Consider the following 22,374-nt stretch of genomic DNA (forward strand, 5'->3'; position numbering starts at 1 on the left):
ACTTGTCAACCTTTCATTTGTAGCACATATAATAAAGTTCTTAAAATGTTTAAAGCTGGGCTTTTAAATTACTGGAGAGCTATATAAAGCTTAAGTTACTATTAATGTGCCTGTAGTCCAGCTCTAGTTACAGGGTTGTCATTGTTTCCGATGACAAGGTTTGTTTTTATTTTTTCAAGATCTTTAGTAGCCTGGAAGAATAGGAATGGGGTCTCTCCATGTTCACAGCAATTTCAAGCATAAAGTAGAAACCAGTGTCATGGACAAGATCATATGAACTAATGTTCTAAATATCTTTGTTCCCCCAAGTGTTTCCAATGTGAAAACAACCTGGGAACTGCTTTCCCTTGCCCCACCCCCATATCACTGGGTTCTGCTTCACTTGCATCTTCCCTGGTTGAAAGAGGACCAGGTGGCATTTACTACCAAGTTTTGTTCCTTTTGTCTACAGATGCTTCAATGTCCAAAGGGCTTTTTGTGTCTACAGCAATATTCCTATAATCCCAGCAATGCAGAAGGCTGAGGCAGGAGGATCACAAGTTCCAGGCCAGTCTGGGCAATTTAGTGAGACCCAGTCTCAAAATATAAAATAAAAAGAGCTGAGGATATACCTCAGGGGTAGAGCCCCGCTGGGTTCAATCCCTAGTATCACACAAACACACAAAAAAATTAAAATCTCTCCAAGATACTCATGTACTCCAAGATTAAAGTTAACCACGTTACCTGATTTGAAAACTATACAGTGGATCTTTTATTCGCCTCTCTCATGTGCTAATATATAATATGCTTAGATAGTTAAGAGCAGTGGTTTACAAATCTTGCCCTCCACTGATGCCTTACTATGGAGAAGCTCCCATCAGTATTGAAATAAGAAAAAATTTAAGAATAACAAAGTACATATATGAAGATGTGAATGGGTGTGAATATACTTTGTACACAACTAGAGATATGAAAAATTGTGCTCCATATGTGCAATAAGAATTTTAATGCATTCTGCTATCATATATAAATAAAAAAATTAAATTAAAAAAAGAATAATATGGGAGTGGTTGGGGTTGTGGCTCAGTAGTAGAGTGCTTGCCTAGTATGTGTGGGGCACTGGTTCAATCCCCAGCACCACATAAAAATAAATAAAATAAAGGTCCATTGACAACTAAAAACATTTTTTTTAAAAAAAAAGAATAATATAGGAAATTTCATAAAGTTCAATTGATTCATTTCAAGGATTATTCTTTATAATTCTGTCTTTTCCCTTTTTTGTGTTCAAATGTTCTTTTCTTTATTAACTGAGGGTAATAACATATTATACCTCTTTTTCACACAATTACTTTTATTTTTGTGGCAAGTACATATTAAATATACTCTTTAAGCAAATTTCCAGTACACAACATACAATGTGGTGTTAACTATAGTTTTCATGCTGTACAGTTGAATTCTATACTTTTATCCTATATAACTGCAACTTTGTATCCTTTGGCTCACATCTACCCCTTTCTCCTGCCTCTCTGGATCCTTGTAACCATCTTTTGTTTAACTCATTTGCTTCTTTGCAGGGGTGAGCAGGATACTAGGGATTGAACTCAGGGACGCTCAACCACTGAGTCACAACCCCAGTCCTATTTTGTATTTTATTTAGAGACAGGGTCTCACTGAGTTGGTTAGCACCTTGCTTTTGCTGTGGCTGGCTTTGAACTCATGATCCTCCTGCCTCAGCCTCCAGTGCCGCTGGGATTACAGGCATGTGCTACCAAGCCTGGTTCATTTGCTTTTTAAAGATTCCATGCATAAGTGCATAAGTGAGATAATACAATCTTTTCATTTGCTTTAGCATAATATCCTTTAGGTTCATCTATGCGATCACAAAAGACATGGTCTTCTCTTCTTTTTTCTTTCTTTCTTTTTTTTTTTTTTTTTTTTTTTTGGTGGTGCAGAGGATTGAATTTAGGACCTCATGCATGCTAGGCAAGCACTATACCACTGAGCTACATTACCTGCCACTAATGGTCTTTCTTGTAAGGTTGGACAATATTGCACAATTTCTTTATTCATTCATTTGTTGAAGGACAATTAGATTATTATATGCTTGTTCCTTGTGCCCTTATTTTGTCAAACAGAGAGTTGAGACTCTTATGTTGATCTCCACGTGGTTTTTGGAAATTTTGATGATTTGTGAAATCTGAAAATCTAGGAATTATGGGTATGAGAAATCTGAAAGTTTGATGAAAAATGAAAAATTTGAGGAAATGTTGTAATAGGAATGTGATTTTCAGTCTTTGATCCTCTAATCCCTGGGGTAAGGAGTCTCTTGGGGATCCCTGAATTTTCTAACCACCGAGTTCATTGTTGACTTGACAGTTCAGGTCCACTAAGTAGCAGAATTGAAGATGGAATTAGAAGAGATTTACTATAGGAAACACCTGTGACGGATAAAGAAGGGAGGGAGCAGGAGGGGATTCTGGGAGAGATGTATTAATGCTGAGATGCAGGTCTAACCTGTGTGGAAGAAAGGATGTAAGGTGGGATGGGTAGGAAGAGCCCCAGAGAGCAGCACACTTCTGGGAAACATCTTGGCCAGGCCAATGGGGAATCCCAGAACAAAGACTGCCCATCAGAAAGGTCTCATGTCAGGCAGGCATGGCCCAGCTTTAGTCCCAAACTGTTCTCACTTCATGACTGAGCACTGATACAGCAGATCCTGAAGGTCTGCAGCTAGAGGTGGTAAGTCAAGAATTTCCCTCATAGAAAGGGTTTTCCTCGTAGAGCAATCTGTGTGGGCATTTCCATGGTTGTTACATTGGTACTTTCAGTTTTACAGAGAGAATGTATATTTCTCTCTTGGATAATGTAAGAGAAAATTAGCCACACACCAGGTCATTAATGTTTCTCTGTATATCTTGCTTTTGGTCTTGTCCCTTTAAATTTAACTAATAGCCACTTATTGATTATAATTTATCATTATGTCTGCTGGGTCCACAGTTGATTTCTTATTTGCATAAAAAGTGTAAAATCGCTGGTGACTGTGGAAGATATGGCTGGAACAACATCTGTCTTCTGTAAGAACTATGTTTCATATTAGCTTTGAAATCTTTCATGTTGCTAGGTAGTTATATAATTTAGTAAAAATTTTAATTTATTAACATTTCTTATTATTGTTTAGGACCTTGTATTAAAGAAGGAGTTTTTAAGCATAATTATTGTAGTGTGTCTTTTCTTGGTTTGCCACAGTGTGTTATCTAGCATGACAGATGCAGTGTTGGCTCGAGTGTACAAACAACCAGATCTGGACATCCTGGCTAGAGAAGCATCTATCCCAATTGTCAATGGACTCTCTGATTTGTATCATCCTATCCAGATCCTGGCTGATTACCTCACACTCCAGGTTGGTGTATTTCTTTGCCTTAAAAAACAACAAAATCAACAACTAATTCCAGACTAGCACCAAGTGGAACCATTTACTTAAGTTATAGTAATAGTGTTTCATTTCATATAACATCTTGACAAAGAATTGTAGCATATTTGTGCATACTACAAATCTCGGGGGGAAAGGGCATTGTGAAAAACAGACTATAAGATTCTTCCACTCTCAACCCTGTTCCCAACCCCGGTTCCCAAATTCGATTCTTTCAATTACTTTGCTGTTTGGGTGCCATATTTAACACAATGGATGAATAGGGAATGCTGGAACATTCTGAGTGGACTAGTCTTGTGTGATCCTACACACCTTGAACTACATGGCTTGGGTTTGGAGGCCAGGGAAGTTTGCTTAGAATATTCAAAATGGTCAAAAAAAAAAAAAAAAAAACACACACACACACATTGAAGAAGGGAGCAACTTTCTATCATTTTAAGTTCAAAATGAAGCTGTTCAGAGATGAGAATAAGATCCATGGAGAGAAGAAACAATGATTTCAGATGCCAAGGTTCTGTCTGCAGGTGTGACTTTGCATAGATACCAAGATTATTAGTAAAATAAATTCAATGAGGTGAAATGAGCTGTTCTGTTCCTCATAGTGTCCCCTGCAAGGTCTTGTGCAATGCTTTTATATAGGAGATTGTAAAGTAGGATTTCAATGAATTGGAAGCTGCTTATCAAGAACATGAGATCTAAGTCAAATGAACTTGGATTTAAATCCTAGCTTAGGGGGGCTGGGGTTGTAGCTCAGTGGTAGAGCATTCACTTAGCATGTGTGGAGCCCTGGGTTCAATCCTCAGCACCACATAAAAATGAATAAGTAAAATAAAGGTATTGTGTCCAATTACAACTAAAAAATAAATATTAAAAAATAAATAAATCCTAGCTTAGCTTAGTTCCGTCATCTCAAAACTGGTTAGCCTCCTTTTTTATTTAATTTTTTTTTATTTTTTCTTTCCAGATATACACAGCAGTAGAGTGTATTTTGACATGTTACACATACATGGAGTATAACTTCTCATTCTTATGCTGGTCGTGTATTCATTTATGAACATAGGAAAGTTATGTTTGATACCTTCTACTGTCTTTCCTATTCCCATCCCCCCCCCTTCCCTTCATTCCCCTTTGTCTAATCCAAGGAACTTCTATTCTTCCCTTCCCACCCTCTTATTGTGTGTTTGCATCTGCATATCAGAGAGAACATTTGGCCTTTGCTTTTTTGGGATTGGGTGTGCCTCTTTTTAAAATCTGATCTTTATAAATACATAAATATTGATAAATACATGAAACCTGTAGACACTTCAAGAAAACTAAAGCAAGTGCCATGTGCCCATTATGCAGTTTTCTAAAAAAATTTTTTTTTGTACTGGGGATTGAGTCTAGGGATGCTTTCCCCCTGAGCCACATCACAGCCCTTTTTTAAATTTTATCAAGAGACATGATCTCACTGAGTTGCTCAGGGCCTAGCTAACTTGCTGAGGCTGGCTTTGAACTTGCCATCCTCCTGTCTCAGCATCCCAAGCTGCTGGGATTCCAGGCATGTGCCACTGTGCCCAGCAGTTTTCTGAAATCTTAATGTGATGAAGCAAATACTTTATAATTATTTATTGTTTTGAAAAAAAAAAACATTACAGGTATATTTGAAGCCCATGGTGTAACTGCCTGATCCTGTATACTCCCACTCTACTAAATTATTATTTTAATGTTTGCATTTATAATTCCCAGACACACACATCTATACCTATAAACAACAACAGTATTGTTAGGCACGTTTTTTAACTTTACATAAATCTGAACATACTCAGAACACCACACTGGTGTTATGGGTGCATTGGATTTCCCTTTTCTTATACGCAACAGTGAAGGCTCTGTAAAAGCAATAATTTTTGTCTCCTTTGTCCTTTGTTATACCTCCAGGGACAAGGACAATGTCTGGACACTGTGGTGCGCATTTCTTGATCGACTACGACTGAGATTCAGATTTGGAATGTGTGAAAATCTGAGTCTCTGTACAAGGTCATCTGATGTCTTGGTTTAAGATATTAGGATATTTTTACTATTGTTTTGTGATTGTTCATTCATATTATTAAATCATTCTATACAATGCAAAAGTTTAGTAGTTTATTCATTCCAAAAAGCATTAAAATTGAGGTGAAAAATGCTTCCTTTATTTTTACCTAATAATTGTTGCACAAAAGTGGATTTTCTCCCAGACTGAAACTCCTTCATCCCTTACATTTTAGGAACACTATGGCTCTCTCAAAGGTCTTACCCTCAGCTGGATAGGCGATGGCAACAACATCTTGCACTCCATCATGATGAGTGCCGCGAAATTCGGGATGCACCTTCAGGCGGCCACTCCAAAGGTAGGGAAATTTTCTACCTTGAAATGAACTCCCACTTAAATCATATGCAATTACCTAGTGAAAATAAAGCTCTCTTCCATTCAAGGGCAGCATAGGTGAGGCCACAAAACTTAGGTTATGTTACCAGCCCTACTATTAAATAGCTATCCGGCCTCTTAAGAGCCCCATTTCCTATCTCTACAATAAGAGCTAGTCTTGGCTGGTGCCTTTCATTCTGTGAGTCTGTGTTAAAAGCATGTCTGAATTATCCCTTTGAATGCCCTGATACCGGCCATTATGATGACTGGCATCCTTGTGCATTACCATCACACAGGCTGCAGAAAGCAGCAAAATCAAGCCAGTGTAGAATTCTCAACATATAGGAATGATGCTGTCATTTTTCTAATATTGCAATTTGGTAGAAAAATTTCAATCCAATATGAAGGTCACAGTGATGGCATCTACACCAGCTTAGTGTTTCAAACCTCAACTCCAGGGGTCCTTTGGCTTTTTAAATCTGAGTCTTTTGTGGCTGTGAAGATGATCCCTGCATACTTTCTACCATGCTGCTAATCTCCCACAGATTGTATGGAAAGCCTGACATCTTTCATAGGCCCAGGTTAACCCTCTTGATTCACAAGAAAATGGTAATAGTTGTTGCCTTTAAAGAGAAGAACTGGGAGGTTCAAGGATAGAGGCGGGAGGGAGATGTTATTTTCACCATTTATCCTTTTATATAGTTTGAATTTCTTCACATGAAATTATTTGATCTATATAATAGTATGCATGAATAAATTAATATACAAATTTGCAAATCCCTCTAGAAGAAGCCCCATTTTAAGATACTCCAGCCCCATACAAAATAAATAGGCCTTTTTAGAGGGTAAAATTAATCCTACAAGAGACTCAAACACAAACCAGCTTTGAATGATGCTAAGAACCTTTTAAACACCCTATCTTTACAGATTCTCTTCTCTATTATGTTTTTCATTAGCTACAAATATCCTATCAGGAGTCCTTTGAAAAGAAAATTCCCCCAAATAAAAATGGGATCCCAAACAAAGTCTTCACTTGTGATAAAAGATAGAATTGACTCTCTCATTAAGACATGATGCCTGTAAGTTCAGCGACTTGAGACCCTAGGGCAGGGGGATCCCAAATTTGAGGCCAGCCTTAGCAACTTAGCGAGGCACTCAGCAATTTAACAAGATCCTGACTCAAAATAAAAGAATAAAAAGGGTTGGAGATGTGGTTCAGTGGTCAAGCTCTCCTGGGTTCAATCCCCAGTAGAAAGAGAGAGAGGTGGGGAGGGGATTGTTTACAATTATTGTGCACTAGTGCATCTCTGACCAAGCATATGTGTTCTATTATATGCATAGTTACCACAGTGGTTAACCTGGAGAAGCTAAGGCATCCTGAGGTGAATATGTGGAGTTTCAAAATCCCTTTCTGTTTCTGTTTCTTGAGTTTGTGATGTGTATTTGCCAACCACAGGGAACATAAATTACACAATGTGGATTAATGGCTGAATTTCTCCAACAGGAAATATCCAAATCCTTGAGTCTCTCAAGTACTTTTTACCCCCTTCCTGATCCCCACCAGTATTTTAGACCAGGTTCCTCACAAGAAGACATCAAGTGGGAATTTGTGCACAAGTGATTTACTTCTAAGGGAGACCTATACAGGGAAAACAGGGAAAGGGAAGAATTCAAACAAGGGTGCCATTTATGGTGGCCAGACTTTCTGAAATTGAGGAACTTCTATAGGAGAGGAGCTTTCACTGCTAAAATTGGAAGAATCTTGGGTAGACCAGATGATTTGGTTCTCCTAGTGTCATGTCAGGACCAGTCTCATGGAAAGTAGCTTCAGCTTGATCCCACAGATGAGCTCTGGAGGATAAGTTATTCCTCAGAATAGTCTCAATCAGGGGTGAGGATAGTGGGCTCTTATCCTTTTGAACCTGTTGTTGATCAAGGGCAGCCGAAAAGGTGGAATGGTAAATCCCCTATCACTTTTGTAGGAAAGCAGCCTGGTAGCTGGAAGGTTGTCTTCTGAAGAAGAACTGAAAGTACTAGGTGTTAAAAACCCACTGAAATTGGAGGAAGAAGCAAAAGTCATAAAAGCAGATCCTCTGAGGGCACCTGTGTAGGGCCCCAGCATCATCTGTTGCATCTTGCCAAAGCAAAATGAAACAATACTAAGTACTTTTCCCTCGTGTTCTTGCTGAACCAGTTTGGGTCAATGCATCTTGCTATCTTAGTTTCCAAGGGTGGCCATAAAAAATTATCACAAACTGGGTGGCTTAAAACAACATAAATGCATTGTCTCACAGTTCTGGAGGCAAGATGCCTGAAATCAATGTGCTGGCAAGGCCACATTATGTCTGTTACTTAGCTCAGGGCTACATCACTCCAATCTCTGCCTCTGTCATTTTCCCTCTGTGTCAATGTGTATCTCTCTGTAAAAATGCCCCTATTCTTATAAGGATACAAGTCATTAAATTTAGGCCGACCCTAATCTAGTAAGCTGTCATCTTAACTAGCTATATCTGCAAAGTTCTTATTCCCAAATAAGGTCACATTCTGGGATTATGAGTGGGCATGTCTTTTTTCCTTTGGGCAATACTGGGGATGGAACCCAGAGCTTCCCATATACTAACCAAGTATTCTACTGAGCTATACACACAGCCCTAGATATACATTTTTTGAGGACAGTATTCAATCCATGTACCTGCCATTAGAAGAAATGGCATACATATGCAATAGCAGGTACTAGAAGCCCTCCTATTATGGTAAATTTTTGTGACTCAGAGATATTACCCCTATAATAGATAATTCTCTTCTTTTATTCAGCATGAACTGAAATAAAGGGTCAGATATAACATGTGCTCACAGTGGGTTTTCTTCACTTATGAGATGAGCACACTCTCACAACAAATCTAGTTTGAAGAAAGGCTCTGAATTAACGCTATCTATTATTGCATTTGGTCTCTAAGGATGAAACACACATTAACAATAATTGTTTCCTGCTATAAGGTGCTTTTAGGAGGCCTTATTCTGTTGAAAAAATATATGGTTTAAACATTTTATTGCATGTCAAAGATGTTTTATTAACATGAAAGGAAAAAATTCCAATATTACAGAGTAATTTCAGTATTGTTCTTATGCAGGAACTCATTTAAATGATAAAGAGTACTAAAACCCAGTTAAATCTTGGTGGGAGTAAGTAAGAGTTTTAAAAAATCTTCTGGAAAGTCTGATAATGCGGAAGTCAGTCCATCAATTTGTAATTCTTTAGTTGTTAGTAGATCTATTTCCTTTAAAGATAAAGCTAGGAGATTTATTGTAAATTTAAGAAACACTGAAAAGTTTCCACGGCTATAACTAATCCATTTCTCCATTTTTCAACCAACAATAACTTACATGTTCAAGAAAAAATTTTGTCCGTGATTGTAAGATTACTCCATAAACTATCAATGGTAATGATTTTAACATTGTTCTAAGTGAATATTTAGACTGAAGTGGATTTGTTAATCACTCTCATCATCTGGTTTTAAGATTTATGTAAAGGCCAATGAACGATTTAGTATTGAAAGCTGAGATGTGAGTAAAGAATTTCTCTCTGTATTCTAAGTCATGGTCCAGTGCCTGCAAGGTTGGGTGATTTTCTAATTTCCAAACCTCTTTCGGTTCTCTAAGTACTTATTGATTCCTTCTCTAAGAATGATTATACTGAGTATAAAACCTGGTCTCCAAAGGGAAGGCTAAATTTTCAGGGCAGGAGGTACCTGGGGTAATATCCAAGACTCTTCATTTATGTTTACCAGTATGACTGTTCACAGCATTAGTTATTAAATTAGCAAGGCTTTATTAATCACTTTCCCCAAGCTCATATAAACAGTGGCCCAGAATCCATGGCCATTAGATAATGGCAAAACGTCTTAAAAATATCTGTAACCACTATCATCAACATTGGAGTAGTTCTTAAAGAAGTTTGTAATTTGAGAGGAACTATAGTAGACAATCACATCAATCACATGTAAGTAAATACGGTTACAAATGAATAAACCAGGACACGCCTGTCACGTTTCCATGTACCAGAAAGCAGAATCTGAGAGTTCAGTGTGCAGGATGTGCAAGATGTTTATCACAGTGTGCCCTTGAGATCAACAACTGTGGAAAGGTAGAAAAGGAAGTAAGAGTGGACAGAGGTAGAGGCTGATCTGCAAAGCAGGCCTAACAACAGTCTTGGCCAACTAGGGAGTATTCTGAATCTGAGATGGCCATTTGGAGCTTTCCAGAGCTGGGCAGAGAGGATCAGGTTTTCATACCCTCCTGTTAATCACTCATTGAATATGGGGCCCTGGAAAAATGCATGACCTGGGGTGAGGTAGTTTTCTGCAGCTCAGTCAGTACCCAAAGGGAGCCGACAGCTAAAGGCAGTCTTCTGGCAGCACCCCAGCAGCTAGAAGGAATAATTCTTTATGCATAATTATTCACGAAGGGAAGGGGGCTGAGAGACCACAATACTCCACTGGAAAAAAAAAAAAAACTTAAAAGTCAACTTATGAGAAATGCTCGGAAACCAGGAAGATGAGAAGAGTGGACAAAGGTGAACATAATCATGGTATTTGAACTGACTAATTTTCCATATGGGAGGTCCAGAGGAAAGACTGAGCTGGGGTTTTGAGGAGTTGGCCTCTTCTGATGAAGATTCCCAGGAGGGGACAAAGGGGATAGTGTTCAAAGGTGAAAGGCTGTGGTTAGGTTGAGGCTCAGACCCAGAGAAACAGATTCAGGATGCTGGCCAGTGAAGGAAGATGCAAGGCACATTTGAGACAGTAGACATGCTTTATTCAGAGGCAGCAGCAGCCTCCATTCCCCCAACCCACTCCAGGCTTTCTAGAAGCCTTTTTTTTTTATATGTAGGTCCAACGAAGAAGGCACAGTACCAAAAGGTTACATAAGTGAATGCATGCTTATAAGGAGATATTTATGACCTTGAGTATATATGCTGAATCAGGGTGATTATGACCTTGACTACATACTAAAACATAACTGGCTGCAAGTCCCAGTGAGGAAGCCTAACTATAGCCATCTTGGGCCTGTCCTACAGCTGTGATGGCAGAAAAGAACAGAATGTGTCTAGGGATGACAAGAAGATTGGCTTTCCTATAGCAAGATATTGAGACGAATTAGAAGAGAGAGAAGCAGGGATGTAAGTGGGAGATCTTGATACTCTTAATCAGTTTTGACTTAAGAAACAAGTAGTAAACATGGAGGACTTCAGAGAAAACAATTCTTACTGTTGTGTACAGAATAGATTGGAGGATGAGGAAAAGCTACCTGTTGAAGTCTGGAATAGCTTGGGTAGATTTAGTTTCCCCAAAATGTCCCCAAACTTGGACTAGGGTGAGCAAGGAAGACACCTCAAATGCAAAATTTGTGCTTGTACTCTAAGAACAAGTGCTTTCTAGAATTTTGCACCTTATGCACCTTGCCTGCCTCACCATACCAATCAAAAAATAATATTAGTTAAAAAAAACAGTGTACTTGCTGTGTGAAGACCATTTTAAGGCAAGTACCCTGCAAAAGAATAAGGTTTTTTTGGGGGGGAAGTCTGGTAGTATTTAGCTGGGTGGTCAGTGAGGGTTTTCTGAGCAGGGTTCATTAAAACTGAGATCTGAAAGCATTATCCACATGGGATGGGTGGGGAAAAGCATTGCAGACAAAAAAGAACAGCATGTAGAAATGTTCAAATAAAAATGCATGAAGTTGTACAATTATGTATATAATCCTCTTAAGCTCTTAAGGGAACAAGATGAAGGTCTGCCAAGAGCTAGAAAGCATACTCCATGTTTATCTTTATGACTAAAAAGAGGTCAAAGATCATCAAAGAAAGGTGAGCCAATTAGTTGTCTTTTTAAATTTCAAAAGGCACTATGAAAGTTTGAAATTCTAGTTATAAAAATCAATTCTACTGAATGTGGTTGGGCGATATCTTTAAAAATGGAAGGAGAGAGGGCCTACTCTCAAAAATAAAATAGTCCATGCATTAAAAAAAATGTATAAGACAATTACTTAAGGGATGAGAGTGTAGCTCAGTGGTAGAGCACTTGTCTAGCATGCACCAAGCCCTGGGCATCCATCCATCCCCAGCACTGAATAAAACAAAAACAAAACAAAAATTAAAAAAAAAAACAATTACCTAAATAACAGTTAAATTCTTCCTCCTGCAGGGTTATGAGCCGGATCCTAGTATAACCCAGTTGGCAGAGCAGTATGCCAAGGAGGTATGCTCCTTATTTGTAAAGCTATGATTGCCTCACTCTGTCTCATGAAGTTGTTTAACCAGCATGCTTATGTATGCTAGAATGGTACCAAGCTGTCACTGACGAATGATCCATTGGAAGCGGCACATGGAGGCAATGTATTAATTACAGACACTTGGATAAGCATGGGACAAGAGGAGGAGAAGAAAAAGCGGCTCCAGGCTTTCCAAGGCTACCAGGTTACAATGAAGGTACAAGTTGATGCCTCTCTGAAGGTTCATTAATTCCATTCATAAAGGCCACAATCATCTAATCACTCATTCATTTTAGGAAGAGCAAACTATCCTTTCATACTCCATAAAGAACTCATGTATCCCCCAGGGATTTCTCTCATCCCAGTGATTACCTGTGTCCTTTGGGAAAGACACTTTTTTTTGCTGGACAAAGAAATTTGAAACCCAGGCAGCAGAGAGAAGCGTGCTGTTCCCTGTTACAGGAACAGAGATATCATAATATCATACATCCATGTATGTTTAGAGATATTAGGTTACTTCTGATGCATGCAATTTCTTCTGATTTCTCTTGTAAGAAAAGCCCCATAATCATGCTCATTCTTGCTTCTATTTTCTAAGGACCCTACATTCAGTTTAGTTTTGCCAAATCCTTCAGGGCATTCCCAGCAAACTCATTCAATTTGATACCTTCTGGTAAGACTTGAAGCAGTGTAATTTTGATCAGGCATTAGAATCACCTGGAGGAAATGTTCATGTATTGCTATCTGAGCCCCTCCTCCAAGGGTTCTGATTCAGTGGGTCATGGGTGAGACCTGAGAATTTGCATTTCTACCTAGTTCCCAGGTGATGTAATACTATTGGTCCAGGGCCACACTTTGAGAATTGCTGTCTGGGCTGGTCACAGTAGTGCATGCCTGTAATCCTGGTGACTGGGGAGGCTGGATCACAAGTTCCAAGCCAACTGGGGCAAAAAATAAAAATAAAAATAAAAGGGTTAGGGCTATAGCATGATGGCAGAGTGCCCCTAGGTTTAGTCCCTAGTGGTCCCACCCCAGATACCCTAAAAGTCAGGTGCACATGGAGATTTTGTCAGCAGAACAACTGATCTACTTTGTTGAAGAAAGTGATTAAGCAAGTACAAAAAATATTTTAGCCTGACTTGCTGGCGCATGCCTGTAATCCCAGTTGCTCAGGAGGCTGAGGCAGGAGGATTGCAAGTTCAAAGCCAGCATCAGCAACTCAGTGAGATCCTGTTTCTAAATAAAATGTCAAAAAGGATTGAGGAGGGGCTGGGGATGTGGCTCAAGTCGTAGCGCGCTTGCCTGGCATGCGTGCAGCCCGGGTTCAAGCCTCAGCACCACATACAAACAAAGATGTTGTGTCCACTGAAAACTAAATAATAAAAAATATTTAAAAAAAGGATTGAGGATATAGCCCAGTGGTTAAGGCCCCAGGTACCAAAAAATATATATTTTATTGGTAAGGTATATATATACAAGTTTCTTATTATTTCATGTCAAACAGAGTGAAAGTTTGAAAAACAGAAAGTGAAAATATATTTTCCCTACTTTCTTAACAAGTCACTGTTCCTATAGGTATCCTAACAATTCCATGTGTTTCTTTGCAGACCTTTTCTGTGCATTTATATATGTATGCCTACACACACACCCAATCACATTATGACTTTTCATAAGTATTATTTTAAACCTATTATTCTGACTTACTTTTTCCACCTAACAAATATATTCATTGAAATATCTCCATTCTTTTTAATAGCTGCATAGAATTCTGAAGTAAGGATGAAACATAACTTGCCTATAATATTTCCAATTGATAAATTAAGCTATTTCCAAATATCCCAGTTGCAAACAATGCTAATGTACACAATTTACAGATTTATTTGTACAAATGTTACTGGAAAATAAATCCCTAAAAAATTTTCAAAATATGGGAGATGCTGTTAAATTGTCCATCTAAAAAGGATGAGCAATTTATTTTCCACAGATGCATATGATACTTTCTTTCTCCACATGTTTTCCATTCTTGGTTATTTACACTTTTAACTTTTGTAAATATGAAAGGAAAAGGTAACTCATGCTTTTTAGAATTAGAATTTGCATGATTGCTAATGAAGTTAAGCATCTTTTCATGTTTATTGGCCATTTTCACTTCTTTTCTATGAATTGCTATCATATCTTTTGCTTGTTTTCTAATTTTTGCCTTTTAATCATTGATTATAGGGGCTTTTATATGTTATAGTGAATCCCTTATCATATATGTTGCACATATTTTCATGGAGATATTTTAAATTATCCATGGTTTCCCACATAATTACCTTGACTACTCTTAGGTGTTCTTCTGGTGTCAGGGATGTAGGTGTGAAGAATGGTTATTCACTAATGTATGACTAATATAAATGCTACTCCTTTTCCTTGTCATTTTTCTAGTATTTTAGAAATTAAGAATGTTCTGAACTTAAAGCTAGGGTGGAGGTAGAGAAAAATTTTAGTACAAAAGTAATGCTTTTAATGTAAGAAAGTATGAGGATATATAATTTTGAATCTGTTAAGTGTATTATGGAAATAGAATGGAAAATGTAACTTTCAAAAATTAACTGTTAGAAGCCTGGCATGGTGGCACATGCCTGTCATCCCAGTGGCTTGGGAGGCTGAGACAGGAGGATTATAAGTTCAAAGCCAGCCTCAGCAAAAGTGAGGTGCTAAGCAACTCAGTGAGACCCTGTTTCTAAATAAAACACACACAAAAAAATAGGGCTGGAAGAGTGGCTCAGTGGTTCAGTCGCCCCTGAGTTCAATCCCCAGTACCCCCCGTCAAAGCAAAGAACTGTTAGAGAAAATTGTGACTGCTAGTACATTTACATTAAGAATGAACTATCCTTAGAACTGTAATAAATAAATAATGTTGGTTTTAAGTAAAAAAAAAAAAAGAACACATTTGTTATTACTGTAATTACCTGTTATCTGATATTACTACCAGTATTTTCTTAACGAATAATGTAGTGGTGGTTAATATGAATATTGTTGACTATAATATTTTTGTTATTTCTTATAAGTAAATAAAGTATTACATAATTTTAAAAAAAGAATGAACTATATAGTGTACAGTGTTCATAAACCTGTTTAATTCACTCTTACTTTGGGGCTTTTCTTCCCAAAAAAATCCCATAGTTAGGCACAATGTATGCTTCAAGTGCTAAAATAATTCTTTGAAAATAAGCTTAAAATCAAATATTCAAAGCAACTTCTTAAATATATTGAGATAAAATTGGTGACTTTTGCTATCAGCCACATATTATACTAGTAGAGTTCTTTATTGAAACGTCCACTATCCCACTAGACAGAATACCAGAAAATCAAGCTTAACTTGGAGGTGATGATCTCCCAAATAAAATAAATGATTATTGAAATGCCATAAGGATAAAATACTATATACATTTCCCTTGGGTGTCTTGTGCTAAAAACTTTACTCTGCCTCTTTATCTCTCTCATTACATTGATCTCTGACTCCATGTTATATGTGTTTTTAAATCCTGTAAAAAGATAAACATGACTGTCACATGTAATAGTCAAACTGTGATCTTGTCTCCATCTCTTTAGACTGCCAAAGTTGCTGCCTCTGATTGGACATTTTTACACTGCTTGCCCAGAAAGCCAGAAGAGGTGGATGATGAAGTGTTTTATTCCCCACGGTCACTAGTGTTCCCAGAGGCAGAAAACAGAAAGTGGACAATCATGGTAAGCGAAAATGGGAAATTAAGGGATAAGGAATTCTCTGGGTCATTCCAACTTGGTTGTTCATGCTTTCTGGTAAATAATAAGCAACCAAGGTTATCCAACTATATTACTTGTTCATATGGCATCTATTTCTTTTCCAGAAAACTCATGATAAATTGTTATTATTCATTAGTATTTTTAACATATTTTAATGAAGTAAAATTTTAGTGAATTACCTGGTCTTAATAGTGGTACCAGCCAGGGTCTAACACACAAACAACTGAGTCCATTCTAGGTGGATAAATAGAAATGAATTTATTAAAAGATGTTAAGCAGTTCCCAGAATCTCTCAGGAAGGGGATGTAGTGAATCATTCTTGGACACCACATACCAGGGTCAACACAGCAGGAAATTTACTCGACAACATTGCAGATCAATTATAGCCAGAAAACCATTGATATAGTCACTCACAACTTAGTACCAAAGGCCTTTGAACTAGATGCCATACTCCATCTAAAACAAATACTTCTACCTGCACATGGAGCAGAAGATCCAATCTCTCAAAGTATGGCTTCTACTCCATGTTATTCACTTTTGCATCCAAGTGTTGAGTAGTTGCAGCTGAGTCATATGCTTGCATCCTAGCTTCAAGGGAGTCTGGGATATGTAGTTTTTAGCTTTCAGTCTTGGAGTAGAGAAAAGTTGGAGATGACTATCTGCTAAGAATTTATAAGTAAGAATGTGGTGTTGTGAATATTAAAATGATACATGTAAAGAATTTAGTAGTACCTAAAACATTGTAAATATTATAATTATTATCATCTTCATTGTTGATTTGATACAATGACCAGCAGGAGTTCAAATTCCACTATGGCTGCTTAGAAGCCAATCATGGCTTCTTTTTCTGGGGGAGGTTCTCTATCAGGCCTAAATTTGTCATATCCCATAATAATTATTTTACTGTATCTTTCCCATTTGTCACCTCAGGATACTAACTTTGTCAAATGTTAGATAGCAAATGAGTTTTAATCTTGGGTTCTTAATCTCATCAACTGGCCACTTGGAATCAGAAAGAGTGGCATAACCAATTAATTAGTGTGTGTGATATGGACACTGGAAAGGTACTCCTTATGTCTCTGAGCTGGATGATCTGGAGGTTTCTTTGAGTTTGGTTCATTTCAGCAGTTATAGCTTAGCATCTACTATGACAAATGACAATTGCCATGTCATCCAGACTGGATCTTCTGAAGCTTTTGTGCACTTAATTCACCCAGGTATCTTGTTAAGTGCAGATTCAGATTCAGTAGGTTTGAATGGGGCCCCAAATTTGGCACTTCTGATAAGCACCCAGGTAATTGAGGTGTCACTGCCTTGTGAACCACATTTTGAGTAGCAAAGAACTAGATGACAAGAAAGAAAATGGAAGCTTTCCAACCTCAGGAAGATAAAAAAATATATATATATATCCTCAAGTTCTGTTTTTCTCATCAGAAGACAATTGGAGTTACAAAGATAAATCAACCAAATCTATTACAGCAGATTGTAGAAATTCAGGGGGTAAAACTTGGGAAAAAAAGCCTTCTAAAATATTAATTTTAGAGATGCTCTACAATTCTAAATTTTTAGAGCCTAGCGAACAGTATATTTAGATTAAATTTATTTAAAATTAAATAGCACATTCACATGGTTGAAATGTTTACAAGGAGACACACACAGTGAAATCTTATGTTCCATTTTGCATCCATATAGGTCTTGCTACTGTCTCATCATTCCCTATTCTCCTGAGATACCCACTATTATTAGCAGAAAATGTGTCTAAAAAAACATGAAAGCAGAACCATGTTAAACTGAAGATAGAGAATCTAAAGTAGAAAGAATGCTCAACTGGGAGTGAGGAGATGACTTCTATAACTGGCTTCTGTTATCTGCGCCATCTTGGAAAAGTATTACCTCTCTAGGTCCCAGTTTCCCCACTGATAAGTAGATTGAGCCATAGAGATGGAAAATGAGTTTTAATCTCGTCAATGGGCCACTTGGAATCCTGTGTGGAGAAGGATTCTGAATCTGCTTGTGGTGTGGGACAGAAAGAGTAGCATAACCAATTAATTAGTGTGTGTGATATGGACACTGGAAAGGCACTCCTTATGTCTGAGCTGGATGATTTGGAGGTTTCTTTGAGTTTAGTTCATTTCAGCAGTCATAGCTTAGCATCTACTGTGTACCAGAACCTCTGCCCAGCATTGGAGATTTAAGAGAGAAAAAGAAAAATATGCAGTCCTCACATAGTCTATATAATTCACAGATACATAAACTTTTCAAGTAGGATGAGAGCTTAGAGATCAACTGGACTAAGTTCCTGTTTTATAGGCAAAGAAATTATTCATAGACAATTTATTCAGAATGGCCTTTAGGCTCAGCACCACCGTGATTGATTTTTTTCTAGAATCTCTAAAGGGACATTACTTGTTTACCTCTAGAACTTCCCTATCCAATATAGTTGCCACTAGGCACATGCAGCTATTGAAGTTTAAATTAAATTTTAATAAATTTGAAGAATCAATTCCTCAGTCACGCTAACCACAATACTCATATTAAGTGCTGAATACTCACTGTGGTTAGTGACTACCATGTTGGACAGCACAGACAGAACATTTCTATCATTTCAGAAAGTTTATATTGGACAACATCACCCTGGGGAATGATTTTTGCACACATAAATTCATTTAAGATGGAAGAAGGAAGAAAAAACACAATCTGGCCTCTAGTTCTGAGCTGATAATATCTATAATGACTGATGTAATGTAAGGTCTAACTAAGAGGGTGAAGAACTTATTCCTAAAGCATGTGACAACTTTCAAGCAGAAGTGTACTCTTTCAGTAGCTTTTATTTTTTGTTTTGTTTGGTTTTCATTCAGAGTAACTTTTTAACAGCTTCATGCTGGGTGATTTCCAGCAGTGATGCTCTGAAGGTTCTAGTAATCACACCTTTCTCTCCACAGCACATAGGTCTTTGGATCCCTTTGTTCTAAAACAAAATTTACCCTTTTCTCCCTACAAAACTTGCTCTTTTATTTTTCAGTGATTAGTAAGTCAGTAGGTCCTCCAAAATGTCAGGTAGGTTTCTTCCCCTGCCAATAAATTTCGGAACTAAAGAAACATAAAGGGACTCTGCAAAAGGGCTGACACTTGATAACACTGTTATCTGAATGACCCTTAAGCACATAACACCATTGCAATTGTAGCTTACCGTATTTAGAGTCTAGGGTTACCAGATAAAATATAGACACCCAGTTAAATTTGAATTTCAGATAAACAATGAACAATTTTTTTCTATAACTATGCCCCATGCAATATTTGGAATGTGCTTACAGTAAAAAATATTTTTTGTTTATCTGGCACCCCTATTTAACTGTCTATATTTACTAAATCTGGCAGCCCTACCCCAAGTTGGCTTTCTAAGTTTTTTATTTGAAAATAAGTTTGACACATCCAATGACTCTGAACCTTGAACAAAGCAAAACCTCAGATGTGATCCCAGGAACTCATAAAAAGCTTAAAATATTTTTACCTGGTAGATATTCTTATCCCAGATTTTAACTACTTCCGTCTTGTCATTCAGATCTCACCTTAAATGTCATTCGTTTAGCAAGGTCTTTGCAGTCTGCTTACTCTTCCCCCCCCCCCCCACTCTAGGCTACCTACTCTTAAGTGGTTCCTCAGCCTCCTTTTATCCACTTAAACTTTTATTTTTCAAAGGTACTACCTGGTATTTTCTTATTTCTTTGCTACCTGTCCCTCCCCCACACACACCAAAATGAAAAATCTGTCATAAGAGCAATCATCTTGTCTATAATATTCTGCATTATACCTAGAAGAGTGCATGAAACATACCCTAAATATATGCTCCGTAGACTTTTATAACTTAAAGTCAACATAGGGTACTGATTTTAGTACACAGGCTTTGGAATCAGGTTACAATTATTGATTTCTGTGAGATCTGAAGCAAGTACTTTAACCTCAGTAAGCCTAGTTTATTCATATGAAAAAATGGGGTTGAAAATAGAAACAACTTCATGAAGTCATGAGGATTCAATGAGATAAGAGTCATCTGAAAATGGTCAGGTTCCAGGGACAGTCAGGTGCATATCCACCTTTTGTCATTACCACTCAGGAAAACATACCTCAGCTTATTCATGTGTATTTTACATCTCTTACCACTTCCTATTGTAGGAAAGGATATTAATTAGTATGAGTAACACAAAGCACTTAGCACAGTTGTCTGTTTAAAAAATATATTCAATGAACACCTTTGAAATATAAAACCTGTTCTCCTGATACAGCCTAAGGACACTTGTGCAATACAGCTGAAGTATAAGAGCAAGTACCTGAGAGGCAGTGAAAACATCTCATAAGAGTGAAGTCAGAGAAACTGGACTCCAATCCATTTCTCACAATCTGTTGTTTCAAGGGTTGGTCTCAGTCTACAAACAATGATGTCAGAAGCCATCTTAGAAGATCAGTGCATCAAATGAGATAATGCATGAACTTTTCTCTCCAACTCACCAAAGTACCTAGTACAATGCCTGGCAAATAGTTTTTGACTGACTGACACATGGTAAGGCATTTAATACACTGTCTGGTACCTAGTAAGAACTCAATATATGTTCACCATTGTTTCTGACATTGTTATTGTTGCTGTTATGGAGATTGGTAAGAATAAAAGCGAAAGTCACTGTTTGTGGCTGACAGCCCAAGGGGAAGCTATACTCTTGGCTATAAAGTTAATGTTCTTTCAAGAGGACAAAAATTCATCTTGCAGATGTTATTCATTAGCCCAAATAATTTATTTTCATTAGTCTACATTTGATTTATCCTAAACTTCTCTAGGTTTCAAGTGACCAGACCACAGTGTAAACATGAGAACTGGGATAGGGGGGATTATATTTCTCTAAAACTGGCCAATTTATGGGTTTCAATTCATGATTGGAAAACGCAATCATGACAACCATTATGGCATTACATTTCATCTATCTGACCTACTAGTCCTGGAATGAGGCCTAAGTAAGCATAGTGTTTGTGCTTATATTTGGGTCAGCTTGATCCCTCTGGACCTTCCTTTATCCGAATAAAAATAAATATCAGCTCAGAACTGTTCCCTTATCATTTCCTTGGAAAAACACATTTTAACTCTAGGCCTGCAAAACTGAAACCGAACTCCCCTTCCTTAGGTCCCAAAGCAGAATCTTACTAATGTTTATCTCTCTCTCTCTCTCTCTCTCTCTCTCTCTCTCTCTCTCTCGTTGTACTATCCCAGGCTGTCATGGTATCCCTGCTGACAGATTACTCACCTAAGCTCCAGAAGCCAAAGTTTTGATTCTGTGTTGCTTGTCAAGAGAAAATGTTCTTCAGTAACAACAGAATGGGGGAAAAAGAAGAGAATCTAAGATATAAACAAATCCCTAATACATGGTGTGGGTGAACTGTATGATATTGCTTTGTCATTGTGAGACTTTCCTGAAACCCTTAATTTAAGTGCCTAGGCACTGTAATACCTGGCTTGACTTGGTTTATACTCTCTAATTCACAATTTCTGAGTTGCATTTGGGTATCATATTAATCATCATGTACATTTGCTTCAACTAAACATAAAATGCCATGTTCATTATGCATAATATCTAAGCCATTAAATGTAATCTATGCTTATTACTTTAATAAATGATAACCCATGCTAATTTATAAGTAAACATTTACCAGGCAGTCAGCTTCTGGTAGATCTGTGGGCTGTGTTCATGTCCCCCAGGACCAACGAGAAAGCCAAATGATATATCTTGCAGATGTGGTAGTTTTCAGACCAATGAGGAAGACAGATAGTCATAGAGACAAATCATGAAAGTCTTGGAAAACAGCTATTACTGTGTCTAAACTGGAGTTTTTTTTTTTTTTTTTTTTTTGAAACATTTATGGGAAAGGACGGGGGTCCTTCAAGACTATGCACCTTTTCTCTGTAATGAATACTTAGTATCACACTCTGAATGAAGCCTTTGCTAGCAAGTAGAAAAATCACAGCTACCTAGCCAGGAAGATAAGATCCAATAGAAAGTGAAATTTTCTTAGATTCATATTTTCCAGCAAGAGCAATCTAATTTTTTTCACATCAGTCCTTATCGTGCATCTATTCACATCACACACTGGATATTTCCATAAATCTACTACTTGCCATGTTTTTGCCACTGTTTCTCCTCTAATATTTCTTCAGGATAATCAAAACTTGCATTATTGAATTGTCATAATATAATTAAAACTAGATTTCTCTTGTGGGTAACCAAAATTTATATTGTTAATTATCGTGATATAATTAGAAGTGTTTTGGTTAAAACATTAAATAACATAGGCAGAGCTTTAAAAATATAACATAAGGTACAGAGGATAAAATAATCCAATTTCCTTTATATTCCACTTCTAGTGTTAGAAGAATGTTTCTAGGCTGGTTGACTGATATTCTTCAGCAGACAGCTATGACTTAATTGAGTAAGCAAGAGATGAATTACAAATTAGATTTGCAATGAAGATGCAATAAAACATATTTTGTCGGGCAGGG

General features: G+C 37.3%; 1 protein-coding gene across 1 annotated transcript in view; it reads left to right on the top strand.

Moving 5' to 3' along the window:
• Window positions 1–21,150, top strand: part of Otc (ornithine transcarbamylase) — a 57,402-nt gene extending 36,252 nt beyond the window's left edge. Inside the window, exons 5-10 of the mRNA XM_027927433.3 lie at window positions 3,226–3,379; window positions 5,656–5,778; window positions 11,996–12,049; window positions 12,130–12,279; window positions 15,660–15,797; window positions 21,091–21,150. Of these exons, the coding sequence (XP_027783234.2) occupies window positions 3,226–3,379; window positions 5,656–5,778; window positions 11,996–12,049; window positions 12,130–12,279; window positions 15,660–15,797; window positions 21,091–21,150 (679 nt within the window). The remainder of the gene's footprint in view (window positions 1–3,225; window positions 3,380–5,655; window positions 5,779–11,995; window positions 12,050–12,129; window positions 12,280–15,659; window positions 15,798–21,090) is intronic.
• The last annotated feature ends 1,224 nt before the right edge of the window (window positions 21,151–22,374 follow it).

The sequence above is a fragment of the Marmota flaviventris genome, chromosome X, assembly GCF_047511675.1.
Source record: "Marmota flaviventris isolate mMarFla1 chromosome X, mMarFla1.hap1, whole genome shotgun sequence".
NCBI lineage: Eukaryota > Metazoa > Chordata > Mammalia > Rodentia > Sciuridae > Marmota > Marmota flaviventris.